Raw genomic sequence first — 15,435 nt, 5'->3', positions numbered from 1 at the left:
TATAGCAACTATATGACCTCCCCGTAACGCTAACTCAGTAATACAGTGGACAATAAAGCACCGTAAAGACCTTTATGACAGCAGGTGTGTTAAAATCACTACCGCGTCTGTCCAAAGAGGCCGCTAGAATCCCTTTCCTTTATTGTGTTATATATCTTTTTTTGTGCATGCTATAGGTTTACAAAGTGAAAAAGCCCAAAGTCCACCCCAAAGGGACTTACCATCTCCAACAGAAAACACTGTTCACAAACTGCTCCAAACAGCTCTATCGTAGTCCAGCCTTTACTTCAGAGACAAACGTGGTCACTTTGGAACACACGTTATAATGCTCGCCTAGCTGCTAGTGTGGTACGCCCTCATACTCTGCTTCTGACTGGCTAGTAGTCCTTACCTAGGTACTGCACATGTGCGACTCCCAAAAAGCCCCCAAAAAAAAAAATCTTTAAAAAATAGAAAACAAAATCTATGTATTCTTCACATGGAATAAAGTAGTTTCTTTTCATCCAGTTTTTACATCCCTGAGGTAGACACATTAAAATGACCCTAAAGTGCTAAATCAGAACCTTAATCTTTAGAAAAAATATTAGTAGTTGGCTAAGTGTCTCAAATAGCTATTAGTTAAACTATGCTTGTGGGTTAAGAAGAGATTTATGTTAAAATAAATAATTAAAGGCTTCTTCTTAATTGGCTTGTCCTACAGCCAATATGACATATATTAACTGACCTTATACTCCTCTTCATAAATCACTGAGTCCAATAATTTTACATTTAGATCACTTGGAGCTGAACTAATCAGTAATCTCATTTCAAAGTGGATTGGTTGCAGTTTTGCAACGAGCAGGTCTGCAAAGGGAGCGCTCGTGTCCGCGCCGCTGCTCACAGTGATTTGAGAATATGCTGCGTGTTATAGAGCAAGGGCAATTAAGGTTAATTCATCCAATTAGGAGAATATGTATGGATAAATTGGAGACACCTCGTTCCATATATTAATTCAGTGTAGTCTATTCTTCTGCTAAAAGCACATTAATGAATGCACTTTGACCAAAGCAGGCATTATAAATATACAAACTAAATGCACAAAAAAGCTAAATAAATTAGAGCAATCAAATACAAAAAAAACCACTTCAAATGTTGCTTTTTGGAAATGTTCATGTTTATATTTTATTTGTATGTTTAATTATTTCACACACATAAATACAAGTCGCATTGAAGAAATATAAAATACATGTGAAGGTGTGGTAGAAACCTGTAATGTTTTATATAAAAATCACACCGAAAAGGACATACCAAATGTAAAATGTAAAGACAAAATCACCAGTGCATTTGAAGTAGTAAGCCGCCAAGACATGATAAGGGAGTTGCTCTCTGCGCACCACTATGTAGGGCGCAGAGCAAAGCACAGAGAGCAAGGCGCAGAGAGCAAGGCCCAGCACAGGTATCCGTCATCAAGGGTGACAAGGAAGCTATTTCTCATTGCTAGGTAACAACATGCTGATTGGCTGATTTGGTCTCATTGGTTGCGCTTTTGAAAGGTCAGCGGCAACTAGGTTAAAGCGCGCAACGTCATAGTTGGGCGCCACCGCTCTCCCCACGGGAAATCAGTGGAATGGCCGGCACAAAGCGGTTTTGCCGCCAATCATGTGTAGGCAGCTTTAGTGAAAAGAAAAATACATGCAGACAAACAGAAATAATTGCCATATTTACAGTATAAACAGTTTCAAAGAGTGATATTTTTTTGCTCCAAATCCAATGTTTTAGACAGCAGAGCATTTTCTATGTCTATTTTCATACATAGAAACAATACAGAGGTGGCCAGGTTGGCTCAGTGGTAGAGCAGACACACATGTATTTAGATGTTTATGCCTCGACACAGAGGTCCAGGGTTCAACTCCGACCTGTGACGATTTCCTGCATGTCTTCCCCCTTTCTCGCCTGTCCATTAAAGGCGGAAAAGCCCAAAAAAAAATGGACGTTTTCATTCCACAAAATAACTCCATGAAATATCAAAAACTTACAGGACAAGAACAACTGGTTGTTTGGACTATTTTCAATAATGTTGCCATGGACGCCAATTACTGTAGGCCTACTAACTGATTCATGTTGTCCTGCTATTTCTTTCAAATATCTGTACATATTATAATAAATTGCAACAGCTGTTCTCAGATTAAAGTACTTCCAATTGGACCACAACCCCTTCCCACCAGACCTATTTGGCAGACATGAAGCTTCCATCTGATGTGTGAATTACATTTACTGAGCTATATTGTTTCCATTATTGTTAAATGACAATGTGTTCAGTTTAACATGGCTTCTGGTGTCAAAACCACAACAGGAATAACTTTGAAATGTTCAGTGGTGGTGGGCGTGATAAATGAAAGGTAACCTGATTACCACCGGAGCTATTAAAATCTCTCATGTGTGACCCGCCACAGCAACCCTCTCTGCTTAGCAGCAGGTCTGCAGATTGCCGTTTGGCTCATATGAGTGGCTGTGTGTCACCATTGATTGGATTTCCCATAATGCATTTAGCTCATGCAAGGCTTCCATTCATTATTTGGAATATACAATTACTAGAGCAGGGTACAGTAATAGTCCTGATTCTTTTCATTTTCTCTTCCAGAATGCAATTATTTGCCAGGTAAAACTCGATGTCCCCTGTTACGTGCAGCATGCCGTTCAACATGCCTCACTAAATATGACTTGTAAAACCAGGAGAGAAATTAAGGCACATCAATAATGTTTTTTGTTGTTTTGTTTTTTTTAAAAGGGAGGAGGCACTACTTGGATCTGACATTGATGAAAACAAAATAGGTGCTCCTGGTGCATTGGGAGGCAACCGATAACTGTGTTTCCATCACACCTTCTAATATTCCCATAGCAGTATCACAATTGCTTTGCAGATTTTTCTGGATACTTACCTCGTGTCTAAGAACGGGATTTCATTCTATCTGCTGTGGGCATTTAGCACACAAATATTTCTTATAGGTTTTATGTCCCTACACACAACATGTGTTGTTTCCTGCTCCAAGAAGACACGGCCCACTGTAGTTTACAGTTAACAAGGTCCTCTTGTGATGCTCAGAAAATGTTTTGCTGATAGAGACAAATAGACTAGCAATAAACAGTGTTTGCATTGAAAATTATTGTATTATTATTATGTATTACTATTATTGTTTTCTTTTTCTCCCATTGTATTATAAATAATACAAATACATAGGGGTGCGCAATTCAGAAAATGTCACGATTTGATTCAATATCGATTTTCGATTCGAAAACGATTCTCGGTTTTAAAAAAAAAACGATTCACAGTATGTAAATGTAGTTATTTTTCCCATGTGATTGCGGTAGACATACAATTTTTTTTAAAAATCGGTAGAGCTTGAATCGCGATTCGAATGTGAATCGATTTCTTTGCACACCCCTACAAATACATGTATTTGTGTTTTTTTTAAACAATACTATCAAGCCCACATACTGTATAAAGTGAACAATAAAAGGTGTTTTGGTTATTCAGCCACAAAACAACTGCAAGATTCCCAATGTGAAAGAGTGCTTAGAGAGAAGACTTACATCTTTATCTGTTCATCTGCATTCATATTGACTCTAAAGTATTTAGCCTAATACCAACTTTATGTGATTTCCTTTGAACATCATGTTTAATTAATAGTATCAAAATAAAACAAACTATAAATGCATGTACATTTTATTTTTTTTTTTTATTTATTGTATATTTAGTATTGATACAGTATTTCTTTTGCCAGGGAGTCCTGGTCAAGATGGCCAGCAAGATAAAAAGTATTCATATACAAGTACAAATAGGTATAGATCACATCACCAAAAAAACAAAAAAAAACATACCAAAACACAACAGACACAAAACACAGGAATTGGAGTTTTAAAGAATCATGGCAAATACTGGCCCCTGTTAACCCTCATATTGTCTTTCCGTCGGCCATATTTTGACAATTATCGACACTTTGTTGATGCGTTTTTGTCGCTTTAGACTTTTTTTTGGACATTTTAATGCTTTTGATGCTTTTCTCTGACAATTTGGGCATTTTTTTGGACCCTTTTTTGGACAGTTTTAACGCTTTGGAGGCTTTCTTTGACACTTTCGACGCACTTTCCTACATACTCACATGCTTTCCTTCTCTGGTTTGCCTGTTTGTAAAGCATAACCTATAAATTATTACCCAATTCCGTGTTACATCTAGGCCTCTAGCCAACTTCATTCAGTTATTTTTGGGAAATTTGGTTGAAAGAAACCCAGATTTCTGATATAGAAACTTTGAAAACGGGTCACATTTTTCTGTAAAAACTGACTTTAACGTTTGTCAAAAAAGGGTAAAGATTCCAAGTTGCCCTGTAGCTCATTGGGGCGTGAAAGGAAAAGGCAGCTTTACAGCAGAGCTGTTCAGGTGATTGGAACCATGAGGAGAATTTCTCTCATCGAGTGTTATGTTATGGCTAACGGAATAATATGTCAGTTGGATCTGTAAATCTGACAACTGGATATGTAATTTACCCAGTAAAGCCTTTGCAATACAAAATTAACATATTGTTTTTTTCTATATATTGTGTATTGTGTTTGTTATTTTTGTAAGGACAGCACAACGTAGTGAGAATCAGTCTCAGATGAATTTGACCCATAATACACTGAAGTCCATTTCAGCCATTAAATATGTGTTACAATGATGTGTACGGAAGCTTGCACCAGACAGTTACAAACTACAATCAGCTTGATATAGAATACATCCAGTTGTTGTTTTTTTTCCCAAGAGATGAACATGTATGCATATAAATTACATCATCATTGTCTAATACTGACAAAACGGTACTTTAGGCTAATCGTTTGCCTTTTCAGAAAAAAACCTAACATTTAAAATACAACATGTGATATTACAATATCTAGACTTGTTTGTTTTAGGCTGTTTTACATTTTTGGTTTACCAGCACTTTTTTTTCCAAATCCCTTAGATTCAACCCATGTAGAAGATACAGTATGTTCCAAAAAAAAATGATTATTATAGTCTTCTTCTAGCAAAGATCTGATACACCATCACAATGAGTCTTGGATATCCACAACATACACAGACCCACACAGGGGTGATTTGGCCTGAGGCAAAGCCAAAGGCTGTTTACCACCCAAAAAAAATTCACTCTTAAAACTGTTCCTTACACTAGCATAGATACAGAGAGAATACATGTGTTGCTGTATTTGTGTATAATTTGTTTATGGAGGTGGTGCAGTGGTTCAGTGGTTTGCACTGCTGCCTCACACACAGTGGGGGGTTTGAACCATGGCCCTGTATACTGTATAACTGTATATTTGTCAGGGTTAAGCCTCAGTTTCTTCCCACGGTCTAAAGAAACATAGGCAAGGAACCTTCTGGTAACGTGTGAGTATGTGGTGTGTTTTCTGTGTGAGCTCTATAATAAACTGGCATCCTGTTGTGAGTGTTGCACGCTGCTTTAGACTCCATAGGCTGTGAACTTGAACGGGAATAATTTGTTCAAGACAGCACTTTCATGTGTTCAACGATCAGATGTATCAGCCTCTGACTTGTGGGAATATTTTACTTCCTGTTCCTTTCTATTTTTCAGACTTGGAAAACTTCAAGACACACAGAAGAAGCTCTGTGTCAGTCCGCGAAGGCCAAGGAGTGGTTCTGCTGTGCGGCCCTCCACCTCATTCTGGAGGTAACGCAACACATTCTCATTTTTAATGACTGTAAAACTTAGGCTACATTTACATTGCTACTTTTTGGTTTCAAGATCCCATGGCATGAAAATTTCACTTTTTAATATTAATGTGAGTTCCCCTAGCTGCCTATGGTCTCCCAGTGGCTAGAAATGGCGTTAGGTGTAAACCGAGCCCTGGGTGTCCTGCTCTTGAAAAAATGAAAGCTCAGATGGGCCAATCTGGAATCTTCCCTTTATGACATCATAAGGGGAACAGTTACCTCCCCTTTCTCTGCTTTGCCCGCCCAGAGAATTTGGCCCACCCATGAGAAAGAGAGAGACATCATGGCTTGAAAACAAGCGAAGCATGGCAGTTGGTCAAGGCCACACCCCCACCCTCCACCTTGCCCCCCCCTCTCCTCCTCATAAAGCTACAGACACAGAAATGGCACATCCTAAGTAAAGCTCATTGTGGGACTGGTTCTAGTGGCTGTAATTCTGCACCTGAATTTTGGGAAAGAGACTTCAGATACAGTATTAGGGGACCACTAAGGTCTATATAAAAGAGACTTCAGATACAGTATTAGGGGACCACTAAGGTCTATATAAAAGAGACTTCAGATACAGTATTAGGGGACCACTAAGGTCTATATAAAAGAGACTTCAGATACAGTATTATGGGACCACTAAGGTCTATATAAAAGAGACTTCAGATACAGTATTAGGGGACCACTAAGGTCTATATAAAAGAGACTTCAGATACAGTATTAGGGGACCACTAAGGCCTATATAAAAGAGACTTCAGATACAGTATTAGGGACCACTAAGGCCTATATAAAAGAGACTTCAGATTCAGGATTAGGGGACCACTAAGGTCTATATAAAAGAGACTTCAGATACAGTATTAGGGGACCACTAAGGCCTATATAAAAGAGACTTCAGATACAGTATTAGGGGACCACTAAGGCCTATATAAAAGAGACTTCAGATACAGTATTAGGGGACCACTAAGGCCTATATAAAGAGACTTCAGATACAGTATTAGGGGGACCACTAAGGCCTATATAAAAGAGACTTCAGATACAGTATTAGGGGACCACTAAGGTCTATATAAAAGAGACTTCAGATACAGTATTAGGGGACCACTAAGGCCTATATAAAAGAGACTTCAGATACAGTATTAGGGGACCACTAAGGCCTATATAAAAGAGACTTCAGATACAGTATTAGGGGACCCATAAGCCCTATATAAAAGCATCCATAAAGCAGCATGTTATAGGACCTTTAAAAACAAATATCTTTTGCTATGTTTACACCTCGCATTCACACTGCTCTGGCGTTTCAGAGCCCCTAAACCGGAGACATTACCAAACACTTCTGACCCCGTTTTGGTTTGGAATCTGCGGGGTCGTGTTGCAGTCTCAACGGCCGCAAACGGAGATCTTTGGCAACACCAACACTAATGCCAGTGTTTCGCCGCCTGATAGGGTCATGACCTCTCGTTCTCTGAGACTGAGCTACTAACGTTACCATGGCAACTACTAGCAACGGGCAGAGTTTACCTGCTGCCTCCTGTTTACCACAGCATGTGCATGCCCAGTATACGAGAATGTTGATGAGATATGCGGTTTTGGGCGTGTAAATTTGAACGGAGATTAGTTCTCCTACTGGAGCTTAAAACACTTCAACAGAGATCACTTTTGGCTCAAAACTCACACTTAAAAACCAAAACGTAGCAATGTCAATGTAGCCTCAGATGGCAAGCACACACTGAGAATCAGCTGGCTGATCTAAAAACAAAGAGTGAATGAGATTGTAATGTTTTCAGATGTGTATTTGCAGTTTGAAGCTCTCTGTGTTTTGTTTTTTGCTGGTGCTGTTTAAGATACATCGAGCTGTTTTCCATTGCACCTTTGATTTGATAATCAACACCTTACATCTGACACTTTTAGAGACTGAAAGATTTCCAAGGGACCAAGGGATTACTGCATTAGGTGTGATCAGTCTTGGTTGGGCCATGGGAAGTGTGACAGCTTCATTGTCAGGAGCCTATAGCTGATTGTGGTTTTAATAGAGACTACTTTTCTGCCTCGTTTCATTGCAGACCTATTTATTCGTCATTGTTTGTTCTCACGCTAAAGGCAAGCAATGCCTTGGATGAATTATATAAGGCATAACACGATACAAAGAATATGCTAATTTGTTTCTTGCCTAGAGTTAGATGAGAAGATCAGTAATCTCGTAAACTGTGCAAAAAACTAAGAGAGAGTGAGGATTAATTTGGTTTAGTATAGACAGCTATGAATTGGGCAGTTGGGCATTTGCTATTTAAACAACATGGGCGCTGGACAGTCTTAAAATAGCAAAGACACTTATGCTGGGCTTTGCGCTGCGCTGCGCCGGGTGCAAGATAGGGCCCAATATGAAGAACCAGAAAATTATGTTTTAACTCATAAATATACAGTGGGGAGAACAAGTATTTGATACAGTGTCGATTTTGCAGGTTTTCCTACTTACAAAGCATGTAGAGGTCTGTAATTTTTATCATAGGTACACTTCAACTGTGAGAGACGGAATCTAAAACAAAAATCCAGAAAATCACATTGTATGATTTTTAAATAATTAATTTGCATTTTATTGCATGACATAAGTATTTGATCACCTACCAACCAGTAAGAATTCTGGCTCTCACAGACCTGTTAGTTTTTCTTTAAGAAGCCCTCCTGTTCTCCACTCATTACCTGTATTAACTGCACCTGTTTGAACTCTTACCTGTATAAAAGACACCTGTCCACACACTCAATCTAACAGACTCCAACCTCTCCACAATGGCCAAGACCAGAGAGCTGTGTAAGGACATCAGGGATAAAATTGTAGACCTGCACAAGGCTGGGATGGGCTACAGGACAATAGGCAAGCAGCTTGGTGAGAAGGCAACAACTGTTGGCGCAATTATTAGAAAATGGAAGTTCAAGATGACGGTCAATCTCCCTCGGTCTGGGGCTCCATGCAAGATCTCACCTCGTGGGGCATCAATGATCATGAGGAAGGTGAGAGTTCAGCCCAGAACTACACGGCAGGATCTGGTCAATGACCTGAAGAGAGCTGGGACCACAGTCTCAAAGAAAACCATTAGTAACACACTGCGCCTAATCCTGCAGCGCACGCAAGGTCCCCCTGCTCAAGCCAGCGCATGTCCAGCCCCATCTGAAGATTGCCAATGACCATCTGGATGATCCATAGGAGGAATGGGAGAAGGTCATGTGGTCTGATGAGACAAAAATAGAGCTTTTTGGTCTAAACTCCACTCGCTGTGTTTGGAGGAAGAACAAGGATGAGTACAACCCCAAGAACACCATCCCAACCGTGAAGCATGGCGGTGGAAACATCGTTCTTTGGGGATGCTTTTCTGCAAAGGGGACAGGGCGACTGCACCGTATTGAGAGGAGGATGGATGGGGGCATGTATCGCGAGATCTTGCCCAACAACCTCCTTCCCTCAGTAAGAGCATTGAAGATGGGTCATGGCTGGGTCTTCCAGCATGACAACGACCTGAAACACACAGCCAGGGCAACTAAGGAGTGGCTCCGTAAGAAGCATCTCAAGGTCCTGAAGTGACCTAGCCAGTCTCCGGACCTGAACCCAATAGAAAATCTTTGGAGGGAGCTGAAAGTCCGTATTGCCCAGCGACAGCCCCGAAACCTGAAGGATCTGGAGAAGGTCTGTATGGAGGAGTGGGCCAAAATCCCTGCTGCAGTGTGTGCAAACCTGGTCAAGAACTACAGGAAACGTATGATCTCACAAAGGTTTCTGTACCAAATATTAAGTTCTGCTTTTCTGATGTATCAAATACTTATGTCATGCAATAAAATTCAAATGTATTACTTAAAAATCATACAATGTGATTTTCTGGATTTTTGTTTTAGATTCCGTCACTCACAGTTGAAGAATACCTATGATAAAAAATTATAGACTTCTACATGCTTTGTAAGTGGGAAAACCTGCAAAATCGGCAGTGTATCAAATACTTGTTCTCCCCACTGTATATTTATGAGTTAAAACATAATTTTCTGGTTCTTCATATTGGGCCCTATCTTGCACCCGGCGCAGCGCAGCGCAAAGCCCAACATAAGTGTCTTTGCTATTTTAAGACTGTCCAGCGCCCATGTTGTTTAAATAGCAAATGCACCTGTGCCCATGGACGTGCCTGTCTTACAGGGAGGTGTGTTCAGGTGCATTCTGGGCATATTGCTATCTTGAGGCAGCAGGAAGTGATCGCGCCATTGACCAACAAAAACCTGGTCTAAAGTCAATATTGCATTTCATTGTTATTTTAACAGCGCATTAGTGCAAAGATGCAAAAGATTACAAATACAAATATTACGGTGCAAATCCGCCATCATAATAGCAATGTGCTAAGGTACAAACGTGCCTGGCTTTTAAAGGGAATGGGAGATGACACTCTGATTGGTTTATTGCATGTTACGCCCAAAACACACTTATGATTAAAGAAGACACTAAGTACAACCTTTTTAAACCATGCGCCCGGCGTACGTACCCTTTTTTCCGCTGTCAAACTAGTAAAAGTGGATTTGGACACGCCCTAAACGCAAGTGCGCCATGCGCTTCACGTCGTGTGCTTAGATTGTTAAAATAGGGCCCATTGTCTCTCTAATAGCAGCAGATGTTTCCGTTCGTAGCATCTTTTCTTTTCCTACTGGAACTTCTAAATGCAACAGCTGCTTGGATTGCTACCACAAGTGACAGCCACCTAACAAATATCACTGATTCATGCACTGGTCCGCTGTGGCATAAATGCTGCTTGCCTGGAATTGATTGTAATTGTTTGGGGCTTGTATCCTTTTGAGGTTTTACCTGGTGAAAGCTTGGCAAGCTCGCTGACAATCTGGAATTTGAGATTTATTTGCATGTAGTTCTACTGAAACGCTTGTATTTGATTGTTCTCCACACTGTGAACAGTTGCTTTGCTGACTCTTTTCATATCTGCCAATTTGTGCTGAAGTAATCCAATTAAGGTTTGTTTTTTAAGACCGATGGGGAAATAATTCCAACATGTCAGACATCTTCAGGCACATGAAAAGCCCCCTCAAGCTATAGCTAATACAAGTTGTCAATTAGAAGTCCATTTTAGTGAGTTACATCTCTCAGCTGTAATAGAAGCAACTATCACCGTCATTCAGCTGGATAAACTAACTAGTCACTTGGTTGTTGTCCTTCTGGCATTACAGCTTATAAAGCTAGTCTTCGGGGCAGAGGGTAAAGTAAAAATGAATCGCTATTTCTATACCACTAACAAGGCTCAAAATAGCACCACACTTCGACTATAGCATAATGAGGGTCCCTACATGTAAACCAAAGCATTGAGAATGCTGTGCTTGAGCTATGTTACTGGTTACTGGTTGCACGGCGTTCATCGTTCGACTGGTCATGACTGTTTTCCCAAGATAGCGCCTGCTTGTATACGTGAACACTACTGTCTTTATAATGTTAAATCTAAAATATTTTTAATAAACTGTCTTTACACTTCCAAAATTCTCAATGCTTCTGTTTACATGTAGGGACCCACATTATGCTACCATGGAAGTGTGGTGCTATTTTGAGCCTTGTTAGTGGCATAGAAATAGCGATTTCTTTTTATTTTACCCATGCCCCGACGACTAGCTTTATAAGATAATCAGCGGTTTGCGCTATCTTGTTTCAAGCTAGAGACACGTTCGATTAGCATGAAAACATGTCCCAGAGAACGGTCAACTCGGTTATTAACCCCTAGGTTCATTTTGCACTGGAATTGTCCTTTAAGCAGGTACAGTAAACAGTGTTTTGATGTGTCTTCAATTTACACAGGCTCATCTTGCCCCAAAGCACTGACATGAAATGGTTAAAATATTGCTTTGAAATATGTTTAAGCAGGTTTGCTTTAGACCAAGCCCTTCAATAAGAATCTGGCATGCAGAGCAACCTTCACCAAAATCACCATAAAACATATTGTTACATACTGTATATCCGCACACAACAATATATTCAGCTCCAGTTACATTTATCCATTTACTCACCAGAGAGAATGAAATAGAAGACAACAGACCCCAAATCAAGATTCAATAGGCTTCCCCACACAGGCTGTTGGCACGAAACACACACACACACGCAAATGCACACACACACACACACACACACACACACACACACACACACGCAAACGCACACACACATACACACTCACACATGCACATGCAAATACACACACACACACACACACACACACACACACACACACACACACACGCACACACACACATTCAGCCAAGCTTGTGGTCGGAGCATCAGAGTATTCCGACTGAATTCCAATGAAAAGCAATCAATCTGTAGGCAAAGACCTAAGTGTTTTGCCAGTACTTGTTTTCTTTGTTGACCTGATTGGTTGTTTTAACATATAAAATGGCACTTGCCTCTGCTTGTAGCAGGGAATACTGCCGATAAACTGGCAACATAGATTTGTTTCTTCCACGTTGTGCTGAAACCAAAGTGATTGCCTTGAAATTTAAGTTAGAATATTCCTTTCCCCAGAAAGTTCTGTCAGCAAATCAGTTAGCAAATTGACAGCCTGTAAGTAGATGTTGCTATTATATCATTGGTGATTAGTCAACCTACCTGATCATATTTGTTTGTTTTTTTTTCATTAAAAAAATCATCATATTTTACATTTATTCATTTGTTTTTAGTGGCAAATTTCAGAAATGCATCATGCAGATGCTCCTTTTGTCTTTTGTAAACACTTGATTTTTGTAATTGTATTTTAATTATAATAGGACGGTTTCTTCATTACCACACACACACACACACACACACACACGCACACACACACACACACACACACACACACACACACACACACACATTTGATGTTAGTAAGTTGAACTCCACAGCTTTTATTATCAAAAGCAATTTGAAACATTGGACAGTAGTTACAGGCTGTGGTGCCTCAGTAAAAAGGTAAAGGCAAGGATTCAGGAAGCAGCTCAGTCATTAATCTCAGTTGTTTTATTAGTTTATTGCAAATCTGTTTGGCCTGTCAAAAGGAAGGCAGTGGTGTATGTTTTCACATCAATTCACTGAAACAAGATGACTAATGAGGAATGGGCCAACTACAACACCCTGTTATGAGAGAAATATAAACATCTACAAGCAGGCCAACAGGAGATGAAAAGAGATGGTGATAATGGAATACATTTTTATTTTCATGGAATGTATTCTTCTTAAATGTTGGGGCCTATTTGAGCTGGGGAGAAGACTTTCATGTCCTGACAATTTACAATTGATAAAAATAAATTTGAAAGTTTGTTTGTGTAGATGGCACGGTCCTGATATGGGTGACGATCATTATAAGGTCTTATTCGTGAGCCATTTTCCCTGCTTCTGAATAGAGAGAACGTCATGTTTTATGTTGCTTCAGGTTGCTTTGAACAGGCATAATAAAGCATAGCAACCCTGCACCAAACCCTGAATACCTAACTATATATGAGAAAATAAAACCTGAAAAAGATGGTGATATATATTCAGTGCTAGTAGTGCTCAATTGCATGCTTAGACTTGTAGGAGGAAAATCATATGTTCATGCATCTGCAATCACATTTCACAACTTTCCTCTGACATGGAGGATATGTATCTCAGTGTGGCATCAGCAGCCTGACAGCCAATAACAAGACAATAATGACTGCCAGGCCCCCTTCCCTACCTCTAGACGACCTCATTTCATTTTAATTAAATTCTACATGTGGGTGGCACTTCGAGGAAAACCTCTGCAAATCCCTACTCAGCACCATATGTTTGCATCCCTTCCCATAGCGATGGGACCCTCCATGTATGCCCAAGGCTCTGGAGGGTCTCCACCTGCCACAGGGGGCTCTCAAAGGGCACATTATGCATGGCAGACAGCTGTCCTGCCCGCTGTATGCAGCGTGGGCTCGTCCATGCAGAAGGACGTGTTCGGATAGAAGAAAGATGAAGTGGGAGATGAGTGTGGATGGTGTGCTGCTAGTGAGATATAGCACACATCTGCTACATAACTTCCTGTGCAAGAGTGTGTTCAGTGTTTGAGTGCATGAGTATCTTGAGGCTATATGTGTCACAGTGCTGTATCCACAGTATACATTAACAAATAAAAACATTATCCAAATTATTAACCAAACCATACATTAACGGAAAAACCAACACAGTTCCCTCTTGCTTTATGGGGGGCAGTGGCGATTTTAGACTCTTTTTAGGGGGGGCTCAAGCAGGGGTGAGGTGTTGAACTGGGTTTAGATTTGGTGACTTTCAATACCATAGCATATGATTCACATCATTTTCATACTCATTGAGACACCTTTAAGGAATGGAGAGCCAAAGAGTCCAACACAGATGAAGATATCATAACTGATTAGCTTGTGTTGCAGCATCTATTATTTAACCTCCTCTCTGTATAAACATATCTAGTTAATCTTACTATCTTGGAGAGGAGTTGTAAATGACAACCGCCACCATGTTCCCGCCTGGCTAGTTTGTTGGTGGTTAGCTCACCAGCAGTGCTGTCGCAGGGGGTGCGAGGCCCTGTGCAAACTTAACGTGCGAGGCCCTGCTCATTGACATACACCAGAATGCACGCGCAAGAATCACTGTCAACCCGCATGGGGACTGCCGTTAATCAGACAGCTATATAGTCATATCCGTGTGTGTGTGTGTGCATGCGCGTATGCATGTTCTTGTGTGCGTGTATTAAATGTTGACGTACGCCCTCTGTCCATGAAATGATTTGCCAAAATAGATAGAATGAAAGGCATTGCCACAGAGATAGTTGTATTTGTATTTTGGTGTTAAGAGAGAACAGACTATTTAGCTGTCAGAATAATAGGCGGTCTGAGCTATGGCATGGCGACTCAGCTGCATTTCACTTTATATTCTTTCTGTAGCTTTATATAGTGTCCGACTTACCATGCTGGATAAAGTGAAAGTCTCTTTCCTTGCCTTCTTGCATGCAAACTTAGCAATAAAGTCTTTGTAGTCCAGTGTTTGCGAAATTGGTCGCGCTCTCGTGTAGCTGACATTGTTTCTCCCGTCTCTTTCTTCCTAGCTTGCACTCTCGCAGGGCGTGCTAACATAACCATGGTAACTGCGTAACATCATAAATGAAAACAATATATTTTAGATTTTTTGACAAACCGGAATTTCATTTTAGATCACATCGAGTCAAGAACAGGCATTAAAAAATATATATTTAATGTAAAAAAACAAGAAAAAACAAGAAAGAAAGTGAAAAGAAAACTGCATAATTTCAAACCAGGCAGACGCGAGGCCCCCAGAGGCGCGAGGCCCTGTGCGGTTGCACAGTTGGCACAACCCATGCACCGGTTCTGCTCACCAGCTAACAGTAGTTTGCCAACTAGCCCTGCAAGAAGTACCTATGTCACCAAGCTTCTAGCACTGATATTTGTGAAGATGGCTGTGACACTTTCTGGTCTGACCTGCATGGCTTTTATTCAGTTGTTTCCTGGAAAATGGTCAGAATGGTCACGTAAACATTTATTTTAAAAGTATTGGATTATTAAATAGGCATATTTAACAGACGTGGTGAAAATCCTGATATTGGTACTGTTGGTGCCTTTGAGTGCTCAAGTTTATCAAGTTCATGATAAGTCAAAGATGTGGTATATTCATAACTTTGTTTTCTGTTATTCTGAGAGTTCATTGTGTAAAAAA

The 15,435-nt window shown here is 40.3% G+C and overlaps 1 protein-coding gene across 2 annotated transcripts in view; it reads left to right on the top strand.

The window, feature by feature from the left end:
* cntn4 (contactin 4) overlaps nt 1-15,435 on the top strand; it is a 163,069-nt gene that overhangs the window by 71,319 nt on the left and 76,315 nt on the right. For both annotated transcript variants that reach the window (XM_078247710.1, XM_078247709.1), the window contains exon 5: nt 5,605-5,700. In XM_078247710.1, the coding sequence (XP_078103836.1) occupies nt 5,605-5,700 (96 nt within the window). The remainder of the gene's footprint in view (nt 1-5,604; nt 5,701-15,435) is intronic.

This window comes from Sander vitreus, chromosome 4 (genome assembly GCF_031162955.1).
Source record: "Sander vitreus isolate 19-12246 chromosome 4, sanVit1, whole genome shotgun sequence".
In the NCBI taxonomy this organism is placed as follows: Eukaryota; Metazoa; Chordata; class Actinopteri; order Perciformes; family Percidae; genus Sander; species Sander vitreus.
Note: the sequence above shows the minus strand (reverse complement) of the source record. Positions and strands in the feature narration are given on the sequence as shown.